Source organism: Conger conger, chromosome 1 (assembly GCF_963514075.1).
Source record: "Conger conger chromosome 1, fConCon1.1, whole genome shotgun sequence".
Classification (NCBI taxonomy): Eukaryota; Metazoa; Chordata; class Actinopteri; order Anguilliformes; family Congridae; genus Conger; species Conger conger.
The window spans coordinates 72,211,985-72,237,083 of record NC_083760.1 but is presented as its reverse complement, the minus strand read 5'-3'; the positions used below and the strand labels follow the sequence as shown (position 1 = coordinate 72,237,083).

At 39.1% G+C, this 25,099-nt stretch overlaps 1 protein-coding gene across 2 annotated transcripts; it reads left to right on the top strand.

The window, feature by feature from the left end:
• Positions 1-755: 755 nt before the first annotated feature.
• LOC133121935 (H-2 class II histocompatibility antigen, E-S beta chain-like) lies at positions 756-21,850 on the top strand. 2 transcript variants are annotated; one of them, XM_061231531.1, is made up of 6 exons: positions 756-873; positions 17,126-17,395; positions 18,069-18,356; positions 19,033-19,146; positions 21,030-21,056; positions 21,278-21,850. In XM_061231531.1, exons 1-5 carry the CDS (start codon positions 810-812, stop codon positions 21,053-21,055), a joined length of 762 nt encoding a protein of 253 aa, XP_061087515.1. In that variant the 5' UTR covers positions 756-809; the 3' UTR covers position 21,056; positions 21,278-21,850. The 2 variants fall into 2 exon arrangements, with proteins under 2 accessions (XP_061087515.1, XP_061087506.1); XM_061231522.1 differs by having other exon boundaries at positions 21,030-21,061.
• Positions 21,851-25,099: the final 3,249 nt, after the last annotated feature.

The following is a 25,099-nucleotide window of genomic DNA, read 5'->3' as shown; positions in this document are numbered from 1 at the left end:
CTGGGTATTCTAGCTGCCAACCATGGTATGCTAATGGAAAGTTATCAGATTATTCTTCAAGGGTTCAAGTTTTATTCATGTGATCACTCTAGGATAATGTAATGTAATTTTGTTTATCTATTGAATATGCATCGGTGATGGATAGTGAGATGACATAATCTGACTGTTAATAAATGTACATGACTACTTGTCATTGTATTCTGTTTTGTGTAGATCATTTTAAAAAAGGCAGTTCAATTTGAATGGCATGACCATGGTGATAGGTTGTCAATTTAAACTTGTTTAACAGGCTGCCTATACCTGGCAGTGTGATGCGGTCAGTGTTTATCACCAGGTCAGCAGGTAAAGCATGGCAGTAACAGGAGTTCGATTTTCACCAGGGGTGATGGTGGGTTTGCTTCACCAAAAATTGTGGCCAGCCACTGGTGTACTTGCTTCTTGGGTACATAGTATATTGATATTCATATTATTTATATTTTAGAATAAAATAAACATTGTTATTAAGGGGGGCGTCTTACCGAACTTTCCTTATATTACTGTATATAATTATTATTATCAGCGATCTACTAATATTATCTGCAAGACTTGCTTGGTGTCAATGTAATTTTACGTGTAGCGCAATAGTAGAAATTGACATAGCAGTAATTCATTTGCAAGTTACCTAGCAACACATTACATTTCATTGTCATCAGTTTGGATTGGTGCACTGCGTGATTTCCTCTGGTGTATACAGACAGCTCAACTTTCTAATCCTCATTTTATTTCGGTCTACAAACTGTACACTTCTGCGGCTCTGCCTTGAAGACTAGATGGCCACCTTAAATTCCTTGCGTATTCCTGCACTGTTTTTATTTACGTTACTGCTTGGAACTGGTACGTATCTTAAACGTCATATTGTTATTATTATAGTTGTTGTCGTTTTATGCTGAAATCATATTGCTTTGCGAGTTTATTCTAAAGGCGCTCGTTTTAAGTTTTAAACTGTGAGAAAATGTCACGTTTCACCATTGAAAACATGTATGCAAATTGTATTACGTTTAAAAATATACTGCGTGTTGGCATCATTGTGTATGATCGTATTCCTACGTTTAAGCCCAGTGTGTGTGTGTGTGTGTGTGTGTGTGTGTGTGCGCTTGCGTCCCACCTGCATCAGTGTTGCCATGTCCGCGGGTTTCACGCCAAAATTGGTCTATGTTTAAAGCCCAGTCGCGGTTGAAAAATTCAGTTGCGGGTAGGGGTGGGCGATACTGCAAACTTCGATTTCGATAGGATACCAAGTAATACTAGGCCAATATCATCGTTACAGATACTCTTCATTAATAAATGTTGTTGTCGGAATGTCCTGTGCTCTCACAGAGTCACGTAAAAAAAAAAAGTAATAATAATAATAATTTTCAAATGGAAGTGGAAATATTATTAATATTAATTTATTACTATTATGCGGCAGCACAGATCAAGGAGGTCCTGGGTCCGAATCTTGGTCGGCTGTGTGGACTTTGCCTGCGCTCCCCGTGTTTGCGTGGGTTTCCGCCCACAGTCCAAAGACATGATTGGAGAGTCAAAATTGTAATTGGTAATTTATCCGATCTTTGTATTCGTTCCAGTGACCTTTGGTATTCACTATTGTACGCCGGTTAGGATAAAAGCGTCGGGCAATGTAAAGTTATTCCCAATGGGCCAGTTATGATCCAACTCAACTTGTTGAGAATTATAAGAAATCATTTACTTTTTATTATCACAAATCAGTGCACATTGGTCTTACAATCGTAGATTTTCAACTATTGCTACATCGTGACAGTAGGCAGCCACTACGATATTAGCTGTGTTCGTTTATTTGCTCTCAGAGCGTCCAGTGCACGGTGGGAGCGCTCCAGGGCAAAGGTGATCTGCATTTCCGAATGCTTTGATCGCTCTGAACGTATGAAGTGCGCTCTGGTTCTTAGACGGCTAATTGAACGCAGCCATAACATAATAACTCAGAGTACAACATTCCTTGATTGCAAGATTTGTTCTACGGTCTAGCTATAATTACAGCTCGATCGCTAGGTTGTTATGTAAAACATAACAGAGTGCTAAGCACAATTTCTGTAATTCAGTTTTGTCTAACGTTAGCTTTTCCGTAAGTAGGTTATAGGAATGTAGCTCCGCCTCCGTGAATTGGCTTCTCACGCCATTGAGAAGCTCCCATATGAATCCATGGGACCGGAGGTTACGCAAGATAAAAACAAACAATTGCACCACAATAATTGCAAACAATAATGCACATTTGTTTCTTTGAGTTTCCACCAGTTGTGATGAATGCAATAATTTGAAGCATTCCTGCAGTGTTTTATTCGTAAAGAACACCACTTTCTTTCATAATGCAGTCAAGCAGTTGCTGCATGGAGTGAGTAATCAATCCTGGAGCCGTTGATGTTCAGATCCATCGCTATGGACAGGGTGTAGTAACAAGAAGAAGCTATCCCTTAAGCAACCTCCTAAGGGATAGTTCGGACCAGTGCCCTTGGCCGGTCGCACAATGTGAAAACATATTAATAAAAATAGATGAATTGATTAACAAAACGAGCTAAACAACATGGAACACTGATGGTAGCTGTTCTGAGGGTTGGGACCATGGATTCATGCGGTGCCAAATTCTGACCCTATCATCTGTATGCCTCAGCAGAAATCGAGATTCATCAGAGTAGGCTACATATTTCCAGTGTTCAACTGTCCAGTTTTGCTGAGCCTGTGCCTGCTACAGCCTCAGCTTTCTGTTCTTGACTGACAGAAGTGGAACCCAATGTGGTCTTCTGCTGTTGTAGTCCATCCGCCTCAAGGTTTAATATGTTGTGCATTCTAATATGCTTTTCTGCTCATCACAATTGTACTGCCTGTTTATCTGATTGACAAGACGTTTCCATCGGCAGAACTTCCACTCACTGGATGTCTTTAGTTTTTTTGCACCATTCTGAGTAAACTCTAGAAACTGCTGTGCATTAAAATCCAGGGAGATCAGCAGTTAAAGAAATACTCAAACCAGCCTGTCTGGCACCAACAATCATGCCATGGTCGAAATCACTGAGATCACATTTTTCCCTATTCTGATGGTTGATGTGAACATTAACTGAAGCTCCTCTGACTCGTATCTGCATGTGTTTATGCATCACACTGCAGCCACGTGATTGGCTGATTTTGACTACAGGCACAATCATGGTCTGTTCTGAAAGGTACCCTTTGGAGAATTACTGTAAATATTATTAAAACAAAGTTACAGATGCTCAAACCCAGTGGAAGTGGAAGCTTTTTTTCTCACTGAAAATATGTTTTGTATTTGAGTGGATACAGATGCTCATGCCTGTGTCTGTTGGGCTTAGAAACACAATAGAACTACAGCGAAAAAGCTGGACAAAAAATGCTGGTCAAACTTGATGACAATATCACTAAAAAGAGCATTCTGCATGTCTAGGCAGGTTTCCAAAAAGGACATTTGGAGACTCCAAAACAACACATAAAAACTAAATGATATTATTGGTTGTGCATGAGGTATAAAATACTATAGATAAAAAATATATATCCTGAAAAATGTGTTCTCACTTCCCCCCTACCTGTCACCTGTCCCCTTCCTCTCACTCTTCTTGCTCTCCCTATCTGGCAGCAAATATTTATGGCTTGAAACAAGTTAATTACTTTCTCACAGAGCGAGAGAGAGAGAGAGAGAGAGACTACTTTCTGATGAAAAAAAATGTATACAATAACGCTACACCATTAAAATCAGATGAATTCTGTGTCCCCCTTTTTGCGCATTCCACCTCATTATATTTTGTATAGTCATATTTTTGGGCATCAATTTGTTCACAACTGTTCCCCCCCAAATGCAAGTCCAAGTCAAGTCTCAAGTCTCTGAGCTAGAGTCCAAATCAAGTCTCAAGTCTCTGAGCTCGAGTCCATGTCAAGTCTCAAGTCTCTGAGCTAGAGTCTGAGTCAAGTCTCAAGTCTCTGAGCTAGAGTCTGAGTCAAGTCTCAAGTCTCCAGAATCATGCAGCCTAAACAACAGTATGGCTATAGAAATTCATCCCGATTCCTATGCTAATTGAAGATATAGAAACCAGAAGTGTAGAAGACATATTTTGTGTATGACATCAAGTCTGCGACAACTGAAGATACAGTAGTATCAGGGGCACACAAAAAGATAGTTGTTATTTCATTTATTTATTCATATATCAATGAACAACCACACTGAAGTCAACATTTTGGTTGACAAACTTCAGGTCTGGTGTGGTAGGTAATTATAATTATAATATAAGATGATGGTCAATAACAGAATATGGGCCACAAAATACATGAACACAGATTAAGCTTAATCCTGGACTAAATGCAGTTTGGTATGGATAATCTCCAATTAAATTCAGTCTAGGATGAGCCTTAATCTGTATCTGCGACTGAAGAATAATAATTATAACTTTATTTGTAAACAAGTTTACAAAGTGTTGAAATTTGAATCACGTTGCAGTATTGGTTTATTAATAAACTCTTACTTTTTAATTTTAAAATGGAAGGTACCTGTTAAGCATTTACTTTAATCATTAAAATAAAAAAATCTAATGAGGCTGGATACTGTTTATGCAAGAAATCGGGAGCTATGTTTGGGATTAAATCTACATTATGCTATATGCTCGATTCCCAAGGAATGCCATTGCACTATTGCATAGTAAAATTATAAATCATTTCAAAACCGCATGCAACTACAGTACATGCCAAACTTGTGTTCCACAGTAGCTTTTAATGTTAACATCAATTACAAACAAGCTCTCTTGAAAATACAGTTCATATTCATATGACACTGGAATACCAAACAATGTCCACGCAACTAGTACATAGCGTCACCTAACAAGACATTTAAAATCACTTGCTGTCCTGCTTGCATATAGAACTTAAAGACCATACAGAAAGGTTTTTAAAATAATGCAACCCTTGATCAGGCTCCAGATCAGAATCCCATTGCATGGCCGTTTTACTGAAAACGCAGCTACTTGTGTGAACTAGGGATGTGACAAATCCTCAGTTTTTGTAACCGTTTACCATCCCATTTTTTTAACAGTTAACCAGTTAACCGATACTGCTTATGACTGCTTGGGGTCGTATCTAGGGTTGTCATCCTAATTGCCAAATAAAATATTAACATTTACATTGACATTGTGCAGTGTAATCGTGTGGTCAAAAGTGGTCAATCGTATGTAATTTTTTAATGCATCAGTTAAAATGTATGGCTTCGGCCTGATAGACTTGATTGGCATGTAATCTGTAAATTTGCTGCTGTGAACAACTTTGTTGTGCTCTCAAAATTCCGTGGTCATGCAGTATTCGGCTGATAGAATATAACACCAGGTCTATTTTACCATGGGCGACTGGTCTTTCCTGCCAATACAGGTCTCTGTACAATTTGATATATTTTTATGAAACGCTAACCTTGTATTTTATATGTGGCGGGACAATCGTGGCGGTGAGATTAACGCGTCCATTTTCCATTGCAAGCGAGGAATACTCGCTTTCAATATCCAATGGATAAATTGCCTAATGATAATGTACTCCTTTATTATTTAAACTCAAAGGCGGAACAACATGCGGAACTGTAATCTTAACGAGCTATGCAAGAAATACAGCGTATGGTGTTGCTATAGTTGCAACTAAATGGTGCACAGTGTTGTGTGTAAAACAACATTGGGTGTGTTTTAGCTAAGGAATATATTTCATATAAATAATTGAAAAATAATCATTGGCTGTGACATTATTCACTTCGTCATTTTCACGATGCCAGTTGGCAGACTTTTATTGTTCACAAGTCCTTATTGACGAGTCCAAGTCTAGTCTCAAGTCATTTTCCGAGTCACGTCTCGAGTCTGAGTCGCCAGTCCGAGTCCGAGTTTAACATAATGTAATAAAAGTCGCCTTGTCCTTAATTTATCAGGAAATCACTGCTTTGTGACATCAGAGCCTTTGAATAAACACAGCTAGAGAGACAGTTGTACAAAATGAGAATCTTTATTAACAGTTAATTCATGGTCTAGCTAAAATAATAAGAAATATAGGGTCTCTCATAAATGTACAAGGGGCTACCGACAGGGCAACTAGCCTCATCAGGCGTCTAAAAGGTGACAAACCACTGCACACAAGGCTAGCTTAGGGAACACCACTCAGCACGGCAAGCTGACACCCTCTAAACATAAGGCACTGCAAGTTATCAACCAAAGCAACATTGGAAAGGCACTGCAACCCACGCCGGTTTAAAGTGAAACCCTATGCCTGCCATAGTCTTACAGTTACCCCTCCCTTATCTGTTGCCCTCTCCACACTAGTACAAAACTAGCCTACAAGTAATTAAGCCTACTGGGACATATACTAACATGAATACATAAAGAGTTTAAAGGTGTACGTAACTTGCCCGCTCAGGGAAACCCGGGGTCTGAGCTTTGGACGCCGTTCAACTCCTTGGGAAATCGGCTTCGCTGGGCAGCATGGACAGGATTAAGTCAACGTTGCTTAGTCCCAGCCCTCTCTGGCTACAGGAGGCACTTCACACCTGCCACCTGACATTTGAACAGTTACCCCTATTCTAGCTATCTACATCGGCAGCAATCGTAACCGATTGCAAACGACCCCCACCCGCAGTTCCAGCGAGAGTGCCAAGCCCCTGTCTTTTGTCTACTCAGTCTCCCCCACTCGCAATCAGGCACACCTGTATTCAGTTCAGTTTAATCATGTTCATTCATGTCATTGACTAATGAGTCCCCCAGCCCACAGTAGTTGCCCCCCTCACATCACAATAATGTAGATTAAAGTAGGTATAATAATTTTTATACTATTATTATTATTATTATTATTATTATTATTATTATTATTTTATAATAACATTTGGTTGCATATCCTTTGCATGCAATGACTGATTGAAGTCTGCAGCGCATAGACATCACCAGATCTTCCCTATTGATGCTCTGCCCAGCCTGTACTGAAGCCATCTTCTGTTACTGCTTGTTATGGGGGCTTTTTGCCTTCAGTCTCTTTTTCACCATGTAAAATGCATGTTCAGTTGGATTCAGATCTAATGATTGACTCAGCCAGTCAAGGATTTTCCACTTTTTGGTCACCCCTTTGTTGCTCTTGCACAGGGATGGGCAACTGGGATCCACTGTATCCCAGTGGGAAATGGGATACCCGTTGACTGCCATATTTTAAAAAATCCAGTTATACTAACTTTGTGCTTTAGACAACTTCCTGTAATGCCTTGCTCAATGACTGCCTGCTTCAGTAAGCTTTCAGTTCATGGCAAACTCATTGGATTGGAGAATCTAAATTGCCCTTGGGTATGAGTGTGTGAGTGAATGGTGTGTGTGCCCTTCGATGGACTGGCGACCTGTCCAGGGTGTATTCCTGCCTTTCACCCAATGTATGCTGGGATAGGCTCCAGCTCCCCTGCGACCCTGTTCAGGATAAGCAAGTTAAGATAATGGATGATGCATAATGTTCATTTATTTTAATTTTATAATGTATTATTCTTTCCTCTAGGGCCTCATCACACTTGTCCCTGTGTTCGATTTGCACTTTGTTTGTCACTCTGGATTAGAGCGTCTGATAAATGCCTGTAATGTAATGTAATGTAATTACATAGTTATTTATTGCTTGTTTAATTGGATGCAGTGTTATCCAAAAAAGAAAGCTGTTTTATTTGACCCTTTCAGAGCTCTGAGCATATTTCTGCCAGGAACTCTGCTGATATTTCCATATATTATAAAGCAATGGCTTGTCCTATTGACGTGGCTATATGATGTGGTTACTCTATTCAACCTATTCTTGCAATGTAGGATGATATACTTACGTGATATCCGAAGGCAATTGCAAAGTCTAGAATCAGGACTAGACATCAACAACTTTCTTCTGCATTCAGTAACAACACAAATTAATACACCTGCATAATGAAACACATACGTGAAGCCAATTAAACAAATATTTGTAGTACCTTAAAATGGAGGGAGCATGGGCAAAAGGTGCTGTCATTTCTAAAGAGCAACTAGCACTTGTGAAAAAAGCACTGTAAAGACTTGTAAGGCAACCTGAATAGATGATTCATTTAAAAAGAAATGTGTACATCTAAGAAATGACACAAGATGAAAACGAATGGATCTGGCAGTCCAGACAATTGGCACACTTATAGCAAATTAAGGAATCAGCACAAAGCTCAACAGAAACAATTTAATTATTTTATCAAAAAAGGATATATAAAATAAAAAACGATGGCACACAATTATGGAAAACTCATGATGAGCAGAAAATCAACTTCATTATGTTATGTTATTAAGGGATAATCCAAAAACGTTGTTAAATAGTTCAAGTTGAAAGCCAAGAGATCCAAAGACAATGCCATAAACAGAAAGCAAAAAGAATGGTCGAATAAACAAGCAAAAGGTCAAAATCCAGGTGATCAGAAGTAGAAGGTACAAAAGGGCTAAAAATAAAGCAAATAATCAAAACCAAGAAAACAGATGGGCAAACAAAACCAGAGGGCAAGGCAAACTCAAAAACAAATCAAAGGGGTATCGGTAGGAATCTCAATAACAGGCGTACAAGGAACTCGGCACTAGTAAAGATCAACGTTCTGACAAAGAACAAAGCAGAGACTGAGGTTTAAAAACATGAGGGAAGGTGACAATCTAGGCGGGGCTGGGGAGAAAGGTGGGCTAAACAAATAGACAACAGGTGGGAAATAATATGGGAATAATACAATATATGCACGATAACACACATGTAAAACATACTGCTTCAGGTTATGGAGTAGACATTTGCATAGAGTGAAGACGTAGTGATAGTAAGAGAACACTTCGCTAAGCAAGACATCAGGAATAGCATAGGAAGGAGGAGTTATAGAACAGTGTGGAAAGCTAAGAGATTGCGTTAGTGAGTTAGTTACGTGATAAATCTAAACTACCCAATTAAAGTGACTGTTAGTTAGTTAGTTAGACAGACAGTCTATTAATCGGATTAGTACTGTACAACATCTAGATTAGTAGTAGTTAGTAAGAATAGTGCTTTATGTAGTGGTACACCTAGAATGTGGACATATTTCTTTATATGCAACCTCTGCAATGACTTCTTCTTCTTCTTTTGATTTCCGGCAGACTAGGCACGGTCAGTGCATTGCTGCCTCCCACCGGTCAAACATTAGACCACAAAACAAAACCAAAAAAAAACTATATATATGATCTATATCCTCGGATACAGGCCCGTAGCGTTAAGAAAGTCTATAACCTTTCTTGCGATCTGACTCTGGTGTTTTGATTCTCCTAGTATTGTTTTCAATGAGAAAGTCTCAACTCCCAATTTTGCTGACTCTCTTCTTTCCTCAGCATAAAAGTGGACACTGCAGCATCACACGGAGGACTGTTTCCAATACCCCACACTCTTCACAATTACCATTTATATGCTTGCCTACTAATGCCAGTCCACTCCCTATTCCACAATGCCCCAGCCTTAATCTGGTCAGTTTTATTTCATCTGCCCTACTCATCCGCCCCCTACTCCTCACTGCGACTGATGACTGTATATTATACAGATGCCTCCCTCTTCTCTCCTCCTCCCATTCCCTCTGCCACTGGTTGTACATCCCCTCCCTGACCATGCTTTTGCATTCTTCTAATCCAAATGACACCTCAACATCCACTCTTTCCCTTGTCAGACTATCTTTTGCCGCTCTATCCGCTCCCTCGTTGCCCTCAACTCCTACATGAGATGGAACCCATAAAAATCCTACCCTACACCCTCTTCTCTCTAACCTATAGACTCCTAGCATTATTTAATATTTATCTAATATTTGGTCTAGCACTAGTTCCTCCTCCCTCCAGAGCTACCAGGGCTGCTGCTGAATCAGAGCACAAAACTGCTTTTCTGGGACTCACTTCCTCCACCCACCACACTGCCCACAGTAGAGCAATTAATTCAGCTGAATATATTGATATCCCATCTGGCAATCTCCTTCCCTGGTAGATCTGGATTTGAGGAACACACATACCAAACCCTACTCTTCTGCTAACAGGGTCTCTAGATCCATCAGTATACACCTGAATATGAGAGGCCCACTTCTCTTTCAAATGTTTTCCTTCTACTAATACTGGATCTCCAGCATCTTCCTTCTTCAATATTTCCAGAAGTCTTAAGCCTATGTTGGGCTCAGGCCATAACCAGCGGGGCACTGCTGGCCAACAAATACGGGCCTCCACTTCTACTCTTTCAACTCCTAAGTTCTCTGCCCACCCCCTTACTGAATTTACAAAACTGCCTTTCTTTATCCTACCATCTCTACCTGCGAATTCCCAATATTCAGTCAACAATGAGTTTGTAGGAAGGGATGTTCCGAATCCTCTCAATTTAATCCAGTAATGTAGCGCTAGTTTGATTCGTCGCAGTCTCAACGGAGCCTCCCCCATTTCCACCAGCAGCGCTGGGATTGGAGTGGTGCGAAATGCCCCGGAACACAACCTCAAGGCTTTTGCCTGTATTACATCCAGTTTCCTCAAAGTTGTTGCAGTTGCAGACCCATAAACCAAACATCCATAATCCAGAACTGACCGTATCATTGCCTGATATATCATCACCATTGTGCATCTATCTGCTCCCCAAGAACAACCTGACAAACACCTCATAATGTTGATGACCTTCTCCATGTGTACTTTCCATGTCAACCTTTCATCAAGCCATATTCCTAGGAATTTAAACTCCCTTACCCTTTCAACTGGGGTATCATATAAAATGAAGTGTTGATTATTTATTTTCCTCTTCCTACCAAAGACCATATACTTTGATTTTGAAACTGAAATTTTAAAGCCCCATTTATCAGCCCAGATTTTAACTTTATCAAGGGCAGCCTGCATTTGTTTAAATAAATATTCCACATTTCGGCCTCGCTTCCATATTGCTCCATCGTCTGCAAATAAAGACTTCCCTACTCCTTCCCCCACCTCACTGAAAATATCATTGATCATAATATTAAAGAGGACTGGACTAATTACACTCCCTTGAGGCGTCCCATTGTCAATTTCAACACTCTCAGATAGCACCCCTCCCACTTTCACTTGCATAGTACGGGATCTCAGAAAATTCTGAATCCAATTTAGGATCCTCCCACGTACACCTGCATCATACAATTTAATCATAAGCCCTTCTTTCCATAATGAATCATATGCCTTTTCGATATCTAGAAATACACTAACCACTGCCTCCTTATTCATAAGGGCTTTCTTCACTTCCATATCCAACATTAAAACTGAGTCCATAGTTGATCGTCCTACTCTAAACCCACTCTGATATTGAGAAAAATATCCTTTCTTTTCTAGCATATGCACAAGCCTGTCAGTTACCATTCTTTCCATTATCTTGCATATCACAGCCGTAAGTGCAATAGGGCGATACGATCCAGGACTAGCAGCTGCTTTCCCTGGTTTCAATATCGGAACCACTACAGCATGTTTCCATTCAGCCGGAAGTTCTCCAAGTTCCCACACCTTATGGAGCATTGATAACATATCCTCTAGTGTCCTCTCCTCCATATGTTTAAAAAGCTCATATCCTAATCCATCCCTTCCTGGAGTAGTATTCCTTCCTGATCTAATTGCTCGCTTCATTTCATCCATAGAAAATAATACATTGACTACAGCGCGGTTCTCCTCATTTACTTTTAGCTTGTGCTTTTCTCGCAGGGTCATCTGATTCCTTCTTAATGAGCTTTCCTCCCCAATGTTACTTGAACTGTGCACTTCTTGAAATGTTTTAGCACACAAATTTGCTTTCTCACCATTACTTACTGCTTCCCTACCTTCCTCCATTTGGACAGGCATGGACACCTTTCCATATATTCCTGCCATATGATGTACTACCCTCCAGACTTGCGTGATAGAGGTTTCTGGCCCTATTGTTCCACAGAAGTTCCTCCAGCTTTCTCTTTTAGCAGACTTTATGGCTTTCCTTGCTTCTGCCCTCAGCCTCTTATATTCTACTACACATGCTTCAACTGGAGTCCTCCTCAGTTTTCTATAGGCCTTATTTCGGGCCCGCACTGCCTCATCACATGCTTCGTTCCACCAAGGCACTATTTTCTTCCTCTTAGGTCTTTCCTTCTCTGGAATTGACATGTCAGCTGCCCTTCTTACTGCACAGCAAAAGGATCTATTCCACTCATCCAAGCTACCCTCACTATTGACCTCTCCCATAAATATTGAACACTGCTCTCTGAACTTCTCCCAATTAGCCTTAGAGAAATCCATCCTGCTTGGCATGTCTACCAACTCCTTTCTCAAATCTCTACCAAACCGACTTATAATAGAATAGGAATATGATCACTACCCATTGTATTCCTTTCCAACAAATCCCACTCTCCATTTCTTGCCAAATCAGCTGACACAAAAGTTAAGTCAATACATGACACAATATCCCTACCTAACTGGAACCTAGTCGACCTACCATCATTCAAAACTACCAAACAGTGCTTATCCAAGAACTCCTCTATAATTATACCATTACTATCCAGGGACTCACTACCCCACAGTGGATTGTGTGCATTAAAATCCCCAACCCATACAACTGGAAGCCGAACCTGATCCATTATCTCATCTAATTCTTTCATACTCAGCTGACGACAAGGATTATACAAATGAATTAGACATCCTTCCCCCTAAATACCATATCTCCAGCACCACACATTCAAGAGCTGCCTGTATATCAACCTGTCTATATTGAACCCCTTCCCTCACAAACACTGCACAACCCCCTCCTACTTTTTTCTTTCGATCCTTACGCAAACACTCATACCCTGGAATAACAAAATCCAAACAAGGTTTTAACCATGTCTCTTGTATACATATTACCTCCAATTTATCCCTAAATTTATCCACAAATCTCTTCATCCCTTGACCATTCGCTATCAGGCTACGGGCATTCCATTGCAATAGATAAAACATAATTATCCGTCTTCACTCCTCTCCACTCTTCTTCCTCTATTGCTTTCTTCCCTTCTTTCTTTAGAAAATAAGTATGTATGAAGGTTAGCCGGTTCCACTTGCTCAAATTTCAGGAATTCACTTGCAGCTTCAACTACTACCTTTACCACATCCGATTTGTTTTTTGCATGTTTAGTTGCCCACACTACTTCCACTATGAATGCTAAAAATTCAAATTTGTCCACAATCACTGAATCATCAGAACCTCTTGGAGTCTGCCTCCCCTGTCCTTCTCTCCCATCTCTTACCACTCCCCTTTCCGTATCTGCAACCCTTTTCACTGCTTCAGCATAAGATACTTATGTTACTTTTACTTGTTACTTTCTTCATATTGCTGCACCTTCATAGCCCGTTCATATTGACCACATAGCCGGCTTCCAGCTATATGTCCCCCTCCACAGCTTCCACATTTCACTACGGTTTCCTTACATTCTGCAAATAGATGCTCACCTCCACATTTTCCACATCTTAGCGCTCCCCTACACGCTGCTGCTATGTGCCCATATCTCTGACATTTGTAACACCTCAGAGGAGGTCTCCTGTATGGTTGTACTTTATACACCACATATCCTAGTGTTACTCTCTCAGGCAGAACCTCCTCTTGAAATGTTAACAAAACTGTCATAGACTCTTGTCTATTTCCGTCTATTGTTATTTTGAATCTTACAGCTTCACTAACTTTGGCCCCTTGGACGTCTCTGACTAAGTCTTCCATTGCTAGTTTTAGATAGACTCCATAGATCACTCCTTTCATGCCAGGTTTGTGCCCCGGGACAATCGCTTCCACTCCTTTTTTCCCCAATCGCCTTTAGTTCCATAGCTTTGGCCAACTGAGCTGCCGATTTACAGAACACCAGCAATTTGCCGTCTACAAGAATTTTAGCGTGGAGGATTTCACCCATCCCTGCCTTCAACGCCTTGGTCAACTCAATGGGGTTAAATGAATTGAAACCTGCTTGCCCTTCCCTAAGTTTAAATATGACTTTATACTCCTCACTCTGACTCATCTCACTTCTTGCTTTTTTTGTTTCCTCACTCCGGTATTCTCTTCCCCTAAATTGTTCCTATCCTTTCTTTTCCTATCTTTCTTCTTAGTATTTCCCCAATCCCCTCCACCTTCATCGTCAGATTGCATTGTTGCCAACAGTTAACTTTTTAATCAGTCCAACCGAACGAGATGTCTACTTTTCCCTTCCAAACAGAGGCCAAAAACCTAGCCAAAAAAAAAAAAATCAGCCGGCAAGTCTGCTCCCGCACGTCTGTCGCTACCGACGTCGGGATTTGCCCACCCAATCCACATTCACAAACCAAACACCCAGCCTAGAAAGCTCGTCGCCTCACACTCCAACACACCAAAGTCTAGCCTGACTGCGGCTAACGACAAAGCATTCCCTCTGCAATGACTTTTGTGAAATCTCCTCTTAAAACCAACACCCAATAGCACCACAGGACATGGCCATAGGGCCAGCCAATCAGTGATTGCAAAGTTGGTGCACTGCCCAATCGGGAGTACGGAGAGGGAGGGACTAGGAGAGACGAGGAGGAACACAGAGGATGACGAGAAGAGAGAAGATGGCGGCGGCCGGAGAGCTCCCACGTTATTGGAAGTAAACAAAAAGGAAACGTTAATATAGTTCAAATAACTGAAAGTTTATGTCGAAGTTTAAGTTAGATTCGTTGTTTTCTGTTTTCCGGAGTCGCCGTGTCGAAGAGGAGACTACACTTCAATCAACTTTGAAGACTTCTTTGCTGCCGTCGAGAAAAGTACGTCGTTTCGTGAGGTGAAATATCCTCAGTAGTTAGTGAACTGTTCAGTGAGATTAGAAACTGAAAAGCATTATTATCTCGTCGCCTTCTGAGATCGACGTTGGAGGCTTCACCACGCCAGCTCACAAGGAAAGCCGGTCCACCTCGCTACTACTGGCGGTAGCCCTTGATGTTCCCTCCCTTTCTCTCTCCCTCTCCCTCCCGCTGCACTGACTTGTCAGAGACGTTAACGTCATTGTTATGAACGTTCAATAGGCTACACTTTGAGGAAAATGAGGGGACAATTCTGGACACTGACAAAATAATACAAAACTGAATGTGAAGGACATTTATTGTATAAAACTGTAGCCTACCTTTTATGGTGGGTCTGGAAAGGTAACCAATGTGTTGTTATATTGTGAGAGGTTCAGGGTTTTGAACTTTTATGGGAAAAGAGGTTATTGCATTTATGTATATTTGTTTTGGTGTCATTAAGACATGGTGCCTTCTGAAATATGTGAATGCGGGGCACGTGATGTTTGAGTTTATATGAAAGTAAGGTAAATTCCTTGGTTGAAGTGCTCCATTTTCAGTTAGTTAAAGAACTCACCGGTGAGTAGGTCAGGCGTTTCATTTTATTGAAAATGCTTTTGTAAAATTAAGACGGGTTCATTGTGGAAATATTACCCACATTTAATAATTAAGAAATTAATTGTAACTTTCTTTGAATCCAATTACACATGGTTGGCTCGGTATGTTACATTTACAACATTTAACTATCGAGAGAAGCCGGAAGTAAGGAATGTAAGGAGTCTGGAAGAAGTGTTGAAAACCCTGGAAATTACTGAAGCCACCTGAATAGTGAAGCATGCAGACAGGGGAGTGACTCAGGCTCGTAAACATTCAGACCCAGACATAACAGGGTAACAATTACAAATGTTATAACTGAAATAGGAACAATAACCAGATAAATGTGAAAGGCATTTTCCCCAAACCATAGAAAAATATTTCATTAGTTATTTACTTAAAAAATCAACCTGCCATGATAACATACCATACAAAAACATAACTACCTTTTGTATTTAAACCTGCACATGCTGGTTTGGGGATCAAAGGATATTTCAGGATAACATTTCATTTAGAAATACTAGAAAATGATGACAAATCAACTTTTAATTGCTGCATAATTCCAAACGAATACAGAAAAATACACTGAATGATAGCAGGTATACCCCTCTTCAAGAATCCAGTGGTGCCTGAAAACAGTTGAATTGATTGAAATTGGTTATGGAATTTTTTACTTGCCATTTTCGAGGAACTTGCTATCCCATAATTCCAAATTCGGAATCACCATTAACCTAATATTAATTGTTTTGTTTTAAATCCAATGCACGGGAGTACAGAGCCAAAACAACAGAAATTGTGGCACTATCCACTGTATATCTGTGACACTGTCAAGTATTTGTTTCTATGTGTGTAGGAAAACCATATATAAAGCTTTCACTGGGCAAAGTGCAACATTTTCATTGTGCTTAATGGTGATTTACTTTAATTTACACAGTTGCATTACATGTGATTAAATCAGAATGTTTTTAAACATTTGTATTTAATAACCAAACAAAATTGATCAACAAAAAGGCATGAATAGTTGCTGAACAAAACCACAAATATAGGACTTAAATATAGGACTAAAGTATTGACAAGTGGTGAACTATTGTCACAGATGTCACTTGTACTGTATTCAGTTTGTTGTAATATGAGGTGTGCATTGCAACACATGCATATGCCACTCATTTCCACGTGTTTAATGTGAGCTCGCATAATGTTTATCATAGATGTTATCATGTCACATTTATTTCACAGGTATTCATACATCATATTATATATATATATATATATATATATCATTACATTATATTACATATTTACAATGTAATTCACATGCAAAATTCATATGATTTTCCATAGGGGTAAGGGTAGCTGGCTTATGAACTTCATCATTTTCAAACATCATATTTTGAGATGGACGTGCTTGTCTTAATTGTGAGCTCCTTCATGCAAGCAAAAGTGATATGCAGGAGTTAAATATTTTATAATCAGATTTTTATTTCTCAGTTAATAATAATATTCAACTTCTTCCATTTCCATTTCCCAATTGATGTAAATATGTAAGAGCAAAATGCACCCACTCCATCCCCATGGCAGCATCTCCCAAATCCTCAACCCTCCCAAGCTCTCCATATCACCCCCTGCCAACCCCACAGCAATCACTCAACCCTTCTTATGATTCATTTACTTTGAGCTTAAGATTAGTTTATTTACACATTTGACCTGATTTGCTTCTTCTTTTTTTAAATCAGATGCCTATTTCTATAGCCGGCAAAGTGAGTGTCATTTCAGCTCAAATGACCTGCATGACTTGGAGTACATTGACAGATTACTCTTTAATAAATTGGAGTTCATGAGATATAACAGCACTCTGAATAAATTCATTGGCTACACTGAACTTGGGGTGAAAAATGCTGAAATATGGAATACTGATGGAACTGTGGAACGATGGCATAAAGATCTGGATGGCTACTGCAGGCATAATGATGGCATCTACTCTACAGCCATACTGGACAAGAAAAGTGAGTATTAAGGGTGATGAAAACACAAGTATGGAAGCTTGGAAATGACTGAGTCTATTTATGGTAAAAATAATTTTATTGTGTATCTTTATGTGAAGCCAAATGTTCATTAATATTAAGGGCACGATGTATCGGATCTAGTGCTTGTGAACCACTTTTAGGGATGCATAAAATTATGTGAAAATGTATTTTATTACAAATTACAAAATGCCTCCAAGAATCAGAATGGTGGGCATGTTGGTTGCTTTGCAGGTGTATACAGGTATAAACCAGAAGAGAAGCAACCTTCATTATGTGAAATATGCACATGCAAATACATGTGCAATATTACAATATTATCCATCCCTGCGATTATTATTATAAGATTATTTCACCTGTTAATCTTGAAGATGGGAGGTTTAATTTGTCTGTGCAACATTATTTTATAAAAATCCCGCCATCATTGTTAACGTTTTGACAGTTTATTTAAACCAAAAGCATTCCTTCAATAGGGGGAGACCCGATTCTGATTATTCTTATGATATAATCTCAGTCATCACCATAATGTAGTGTGATTGTGTAATTAAACGTTTTGTTAAAACAAATGTGAGGCGATCGTGGAGGGCTGAAATTGGAAAATATAGAATAGGGTATGAGGAAAGGGAAATAAAACATGATGTATGCTTGTTTTCAGATATACCCAAACCCACCATCAAAATCAGATCTGCTTCACATAGCAGTCACAAGCACACCTCCATGCTAGTCTGCAGTGCCTATGACTTCTACCCCAGAGGAATCAAATTGACCTGGCTGAGAGATGGGAAGGAGGTAACGCATGATGTCACCTCCACGGAGGAGCTGGCTAATGGAAACTGGTTATATCAGATCCACTCACATCTGGAGTACACACCCAAATCAGGAGAGACCATCTCCTGCAGGGTAGAACATGCAAGTCTCCCTAAAGGCAAAGAGGTTAAGTGGGGTAAGACACTGATTTGTATGGCTGTTTTTCATGGGGGTTTTTTTACACAGTGCTTATATATACTGATTGTGCTGTATTTGTTATTTTACTTCACCCTTCTGCACCCAGTTTTTGTATGTTCATGCTACTCACTGCAACCTCTGTCAAATCATGAGAGCACAGACAGACACACACCCTCCTCTAGATCATGTAAAATCAAGTTGCTGTATTTGTTTCCTAAAATATGCTTGTTAAGCATCCATAGAAATAGACTTGGAAGAGAACTCTTCATTTAGCTTGTAGAGGCAGAAGGTGGCTGTTGTTTTTGCCCAGTGAGACATGGAGGCCCCAGGAACAGAGACTCCTCTCAGGCAATGCTGCAGTCAGTTGCACACATAGCCGGTCTTAGCACAGTCTGGATTCAGTAACAGACCGTGGGGCTAATCTGCCCTACCAGAATCACATCTTGTTGTACTGAATACACTTTTCTAATATATTGCCTACGGATCAACTCCTTTTTGATGATAATTGTTTTATTTTCAAAAATGCATTTGTTTAGAAAGTAAGCATTATTTCGAGCCAGTTCAAAACATCCACTCTTTCAAAAATGGATTATTATTATGAACGCATGATTTCTATGTGTTTTTTCTTAATTTGGAAAAAGCTCTTGGCTCAAGGAGAACATTGTTTTTTTCAGACCCCAACATATCTGAAGTAAAGAGAAACAAGGTGATCATTGGTGCCTCTGGCCTGGTGCTGGGGCTAATAATCACAATTGCCGGAGTGGTCTATTACAAGAAGAAATCCACTGGTAAGAAGCAAGCTTTCAACCACCTACAGTATTATCATTAAACAAAGCATGTAGTCCTATTTGTGTTATATCTGATATGGATTCTTTTTTATCATAATTAAATGCAACAATGTAGCATCATTAATGACTATAGGTGAGCATTTACATATGACAGTAGCCATTTTCAGTCTGGGAAGGTAGTTTTAGTCATAGATCCTGTAATTGGTAGTCCAAATAATTAAGATTCCGCTCAGATGGTGCAATGGTTGGTACTGCTGCCTCACAGCAAGGAGGTCCTGGGTTTGAATCCCGGTCGGCCAGGGCCTCTGTGTGGAGTTTGCATGTTCTCCCCGTGTTCGTGTGGGTTTCCTCCGGGTACTCCGGTTTCCTCCCTCAATCCAAAGACATGCGGGTTGAGCTGATTGGAGAGTCTAAATTGCCCATAGGTATGAGTGTGTGAGTGAATGGTGTGTGTGCCCTGCGATGGACTGGCGACCTGTCCAGGGTGTATTCCTGCCTTTCGCCCAATGTATGCTGGGATAGGCTCCAGCCCCCCTGCGACCCTGTTCAGGATAAGCGGGTTAAGATAATGGATGGATGGATGGACAATAATACTATTTTAGACAAGATATTTAGGCTCTAAACTCCAAGTCATTTTCTCGGTGCTGATATTTTCTCAAAGCTCATAGGAAATGCAAAAGCCTATGTACTGGTGACATGCTGTATACATGGCACATTTTTATGTTTTGGGTCAGCTTTGCCTTGTAGTCTTGTGTACAGTAGTGGTGGAAATGACAAACCATTTTGCATCTGTTTGTTCAGTTCAGTCCAAAGATTCTACTCAAAGACTATGTGATTCATTCACTGATGCGGTCTGTTCAGCAAGCGCACACATATTCCAACAAGCACGTTCAGTTCCGCAGCCGCGCAACAGTGGCACAACAGGCTAAGATGCAGCGGACTTGCGGTTGCAGTTCACTACTGTTGCACACTGAGGACTGGGGTTCGATTCCCGGTCCTGCCAAAAGGTTTGGCCGGCTCACGTGAAGCAGCATAATTGGCTCTCTGCTCCAGAGGGGAGGGACTTGGCAGGGTTAGCTGTTCACTGCACAATAAAGCACCTTGGGCGCCTTGGAATCACGGTCACGAGCCATTGGGCCGCTAAGGGACGGGCTGTGGGCGGTGTATCTAACACTAACTCTAATTGGATTAGATGCGATACAATTGGCTACAAAATTGGGAAGAAAATCTGAATAAAAAAAATTAAAAAAATTTTAAAGCACGTTCAGTACACATACCCCTCCAGTGTCCTTATTATATGCACTACACTATTTTGATATCGCTATTACTGCTGTCACTATTAATGTTGTTATCTATAATAGACCTGTGCTGTTTCTGTTTTTGGATGATGACGAGTATGGTGATACAAAATAATTTAATAATCAAAAAATTTTTTTCATAATCCCCTTAACTTCCCTATTTCTCTATTAATTTCATTTTAAACTGACCGTGCTAGTGATGTTGATTATGAAAAAGGGAATTTTTATCAGTTCAACTATGACAAATGTGATTATAGAAAAATTATCAACAGATTCAAATTAAAATTGTGATTCATTACTAGGCCTTTTTGCATAGTTTGATGTAACTTGCTTGCAATAAGCATTTCAATTAGCCTTTGCGATTTGACTGGGCATCAGGAATTTAGACAATTGCAAATTACTTTATATAATGAAAAGAATTTCCTGGTGAACTACATTTTCTTGAATAAGATCATAGAGGTGATAATTTATTGCCTTCTGCCAGCTTTTGGTTACAATTGAAGATACAGTTTTAATTTATTTGATAACTAGGCAAAAAGGGAAGGAGTTGAGAGTTATTGTGTTTTATATGTTTTGGATTAACAGGGAGAATTCTGGTCCCATCAAGTTAAGATAAGGTATTGTTGTTCTAATGATTCTAAAATTGTTTATTCCACTGATGGTTTTGATGACATCATTTATTAGTAGTCATATTATGGAGTAATACCAGTAATAGTATTAATAGTTGTATTATATTTAAAATGGTCATGCATATTGTATATGTTGCATGTTTTCTAATACTATTCAATAGTATTTCTAACTCACTGGCTATATGATTTTCTTGTCATTTCTAGGTGCAGAATTATTAAGCAACTGGATCATGAGGATGAACTCTGTGTTTCTTGGTGATTGAAAACTTAGTCTACATATTTTTAATCTAATTTTTAAATAATATGTTGATGCATTCAATGTTGTTTTGCTTGGATTGGATATAGATTCAGATGTTTTCACAATATGGAAATGGCTTTTCTTTCGTGTTTTAACAACCAATATATTGAATCGTTTAAAGGGTAGCAGGGCATTGCTTCACAAATTCTTATCATCTGTCTTTAAGAATTAAATTAAAGAAGAGACTTGTACCATTCAGAAACTTGAGAAACAAATTCATGTTGGGGCATGTACATACAGTGTACACAAAAGTTACACTAAAATACAAAACAATTTAAAAAAAAACACCTTGTATTTTTATAGTTTAGCAATAAATATCTACATCAACAAAAATATTGTATCATCATTTGTAAATGAATATGAATATAGTAATGCATGTGTAAATATCATCCTGTATGAGTCAACTCATTAAATAAAGAATGTAATGTCATCTACGGTCGGTTGTGACAGACTGAGGTGATGTTTACATTTAAATGTTATTATATAGTTAAACTGAAATATTTCAGCTGTCATCAATCAGCTCTCTGTTTTTTCATATATCCGGGATGCTGGGTCTATCAAAGGGGTATGTAGTATAACTCCAACTCTTGTGCACATTTTCCTGATAGGTGCAATGTTTGAATAATTTGGAAACTCTGACCATATGTGAACATCCAAGGTGTGAAAAGTACACATGTCAACTATAAAAATAATCCCACTTATAAAATGAGAGCAGGTTACCTATCCTATTTGAAGTCACATGTTTTGTTTTTACATGTGCAAATTGTAGTTCACATTTTAAAAGTTCAATGATGTGAAAATACAAATGACACAATGTTACATTCTCTTTTCACATATTTTAATTTACATGTGAAAATGTTCAATTGTGATTTTCACATGTGAAAAGGCAAATTTCTGACATACAACCAATGACCACTTTATTATACTGTACTCTAGCTTGTTAATGCAAATGTTTATTCAGCCAATCACGTGGTACCAACTCAATACATAAACGCATGCAGACATGGTCAAGAGGTATAGCTCTTTTTCAGACTAAATGTCAGAATGGGGAAGAAATGTGTGTGGGTGCCAGACAGGGTGGTTTGAGTATCTGAAAACCTGCTGATCTCCTAGGATTGTCATATGCAACAGTCTCTATAGTTTGCAAAGAATGGTACAAAAAAACAAAAAAAACATCAATTGACTAGCAGTTCTATAGGTAAAAAACCATTGTTAATGAGAGAAGTCAGAGAAGGGCCAGAGTGGACAAAGACTGGCAGGAAGGTGACATTAATCAAATAACCACACATTACAACAGTGGTATGCAGAAGAGCATCTCTGAACAAACAACAAACCTCTAAGTGGATAGGCTACAGCAGTAGAAGACCAATAACTTAAAAAGGAAGAGTTCACTGAGTGTATATTTAAGCAATAACTCATGACAGGCAGTGGTATAGGGCCCATCACAGAATTTTGGATACATTTCAAGTATACATTACATTAACGGCATTTGGCAGACGCTCTTATTTCAACAAAGTGCATACCGATTACCAGGGATAAGTGTGCTGAAAGACCCTAGAGGGAAGTACAATTTTAACTGCTACCTGCACAACAAAGATAAGGACCAGAGCCTATTTGTTTTTTTTTACAAACCGCAACACGCAAATGTATGAAAAAGTATAGAAAGAAACATCTCTACATCCATTAATTTAACTTCAAGTCTAATACGATAGAGACTTCTTGTTTTGGAGTAAGAATATCAACACATTTAACTGAAAAGTTGCATGTAGTAAGAATGTTATTTGGAATGGTATACCACAAATGTATCCTTTACAGTAAAATGACACAGAATCCAGAATAAATGTCAAATAATGCAAAATTCAATTGGGAACATTTGATTCTTTTATTTACTCATCGTCAACTCTGTTAATAGTTTACAGAAACAGTTAAGAACAGTTTAACAATGACAGAGTTGGCGGTAACAGAGTTGACATTTTCCACAATGTTTTGCCTTGAGACCATGTGTAGATATCACATGGCATGTCCACATACATAATTCTATGGATTTTCATCATATTATTGTTTTTTAAAAATTGAATAAGAGATTCAATGCAATATCACAATAACAGATTTGACAAATAATTAGTCTACTGTTGGTGTATCCTCAACATTTTGTACAAAATAATGAGAGAAGCATGACATACCTCACTGCCTTCAAGATGTTTCCCGCCAGAGGAAGTGACATCACTGGGTGCAGGTCACATGCTTCTTATATGAATGCTTTGCAGAATTTTAAGCAGTTTTATAACAGAGGTAATAGAGTTGACCAGAACATAGGGACATTCCTGAAATTACATAAAATACAGAGCACTGAAATTTAGACAGTTTGTGTTAATGTTAATGTTAATTCAAGTTGAATTTATGAATCAGGAGCTGACAGCAGTCAATAATGGGTGGGAATCATTTATTTCATATTTTATGTATAAATTGTGCCTAAAATATGTGATGCAACGCGATAAATGGTGTATCATGTCACAGATCTCTTTTGTTTTATTTTTTTTTTTTTTAAGTGAAACTAGTTTCACTTGTCAGGATTGACCAATCCGTTTTGGAGATATGACTTGTTAAAGTATATTTGCCTGACAGGAGTGGTTTTGTGAAATCAGCCTTCAATGTTTTTTGAGCAGTTGTTACAGTTTCTCACCAAGAAGTGACCTAGGAGTAAAAAATCTCCCATCAGCCACTGCTTTGGAGGGTTTGAAGAGATTGAGGGCAGCACATAGATCTGGGGGTGGCATCGAGCTGCATGCACAGTATTTTGTAGAATAACAAAATACAAAAATAAAAATAAAGACCACCCGCCATATTTAAAAATGCATGACATCTAATTCTAATCAGTCTCACCCTTTTTTTTCCTCCATTGGAACAACATGGTACTGCATGTGGTGAAACGTACACTCAGTGAGCATTTTGTTAGGTATTCATGAGACTTCTACTGCTGTAGCCTATCCACTTAAGAGTTATGATGCATTGTGTGATCAGAGATACTCTTCTGCATACCACTGTTGTAATGTGTGGTTATTTGCGTTACTGTCACCGCGGTGAAAACCCCCCCCTTCCTCTTCGTCACCCACACTGGTTCAATGTTGCTGGGTCCAGTCAGCTTCTCAGGGACACGCGCCACAAATTTGACAGGCCGGTAAGCCTGCCTCACGGCTGAGAGCTGCCATCATTAGATAGCTACCGGGAGCGAGGAAAAATGGAAATCACCAAAATTCTGTTCTGGGACAGTCACAGATATCTAATTTTTTTTCCCCGAGCAGTTTGTTTATTGCTAGCTGTCAGAATGTTTTTCCTACCCCAGCTTTAAATAACAGGGAATGGAAAGTACAGTACCCATACAAACAGGACTATTGCAAATGCTTCATGATGTCAAATAAGTTTTTTTTTATTTTGAACAACCACCAAACAAACTACATGCTTCTGCCTTTAGGAACCAATGAGAAAATAAAGAAATGGTGGAATACTTGTTGCTAGGTAAAAGGATTCCCAGCAGAGCTGTGACAGTTTTGCTTCATAACCTCTTACAAAGACAGAGCCTATATATGAGATGAGGGCCAAGATCTAGCATTTGTCATTAAGTATGTCATTCAGATTTATTGTTTAATTTATTTTGTCAAAGTTCACCTCAAGGAAAATGTTGATTGAATCCAGCCTAAAGTTGGATTTCAATAAGAACAAGGCAGTAT

Excerpts from the sequence above, each read along its gene's own strand:
- LOC133121935 (XM_061231531.1), top strand. The coding sequence starts at position 810 with ATGGCCACCTTAAATTCCTTGCGTATTCCTGCACTGTTTTTATTTACG. Across the intron at positions 18,357-19,032 it reads AGGCAAAGAGGTTAAGTGGG|ACCCCAACATATCTGAAGTA; the intron begins GTAAGACACTGA and ends TGTTTTTTTCAG. Across the intron at positions 19,147-21,029 it reads TTACAAGAAGAAATCCACTG|GGAGAATTCTGGTCCCATCA; the intron begins GTAAGAAGCAAG and ends TTGGATTAACAG.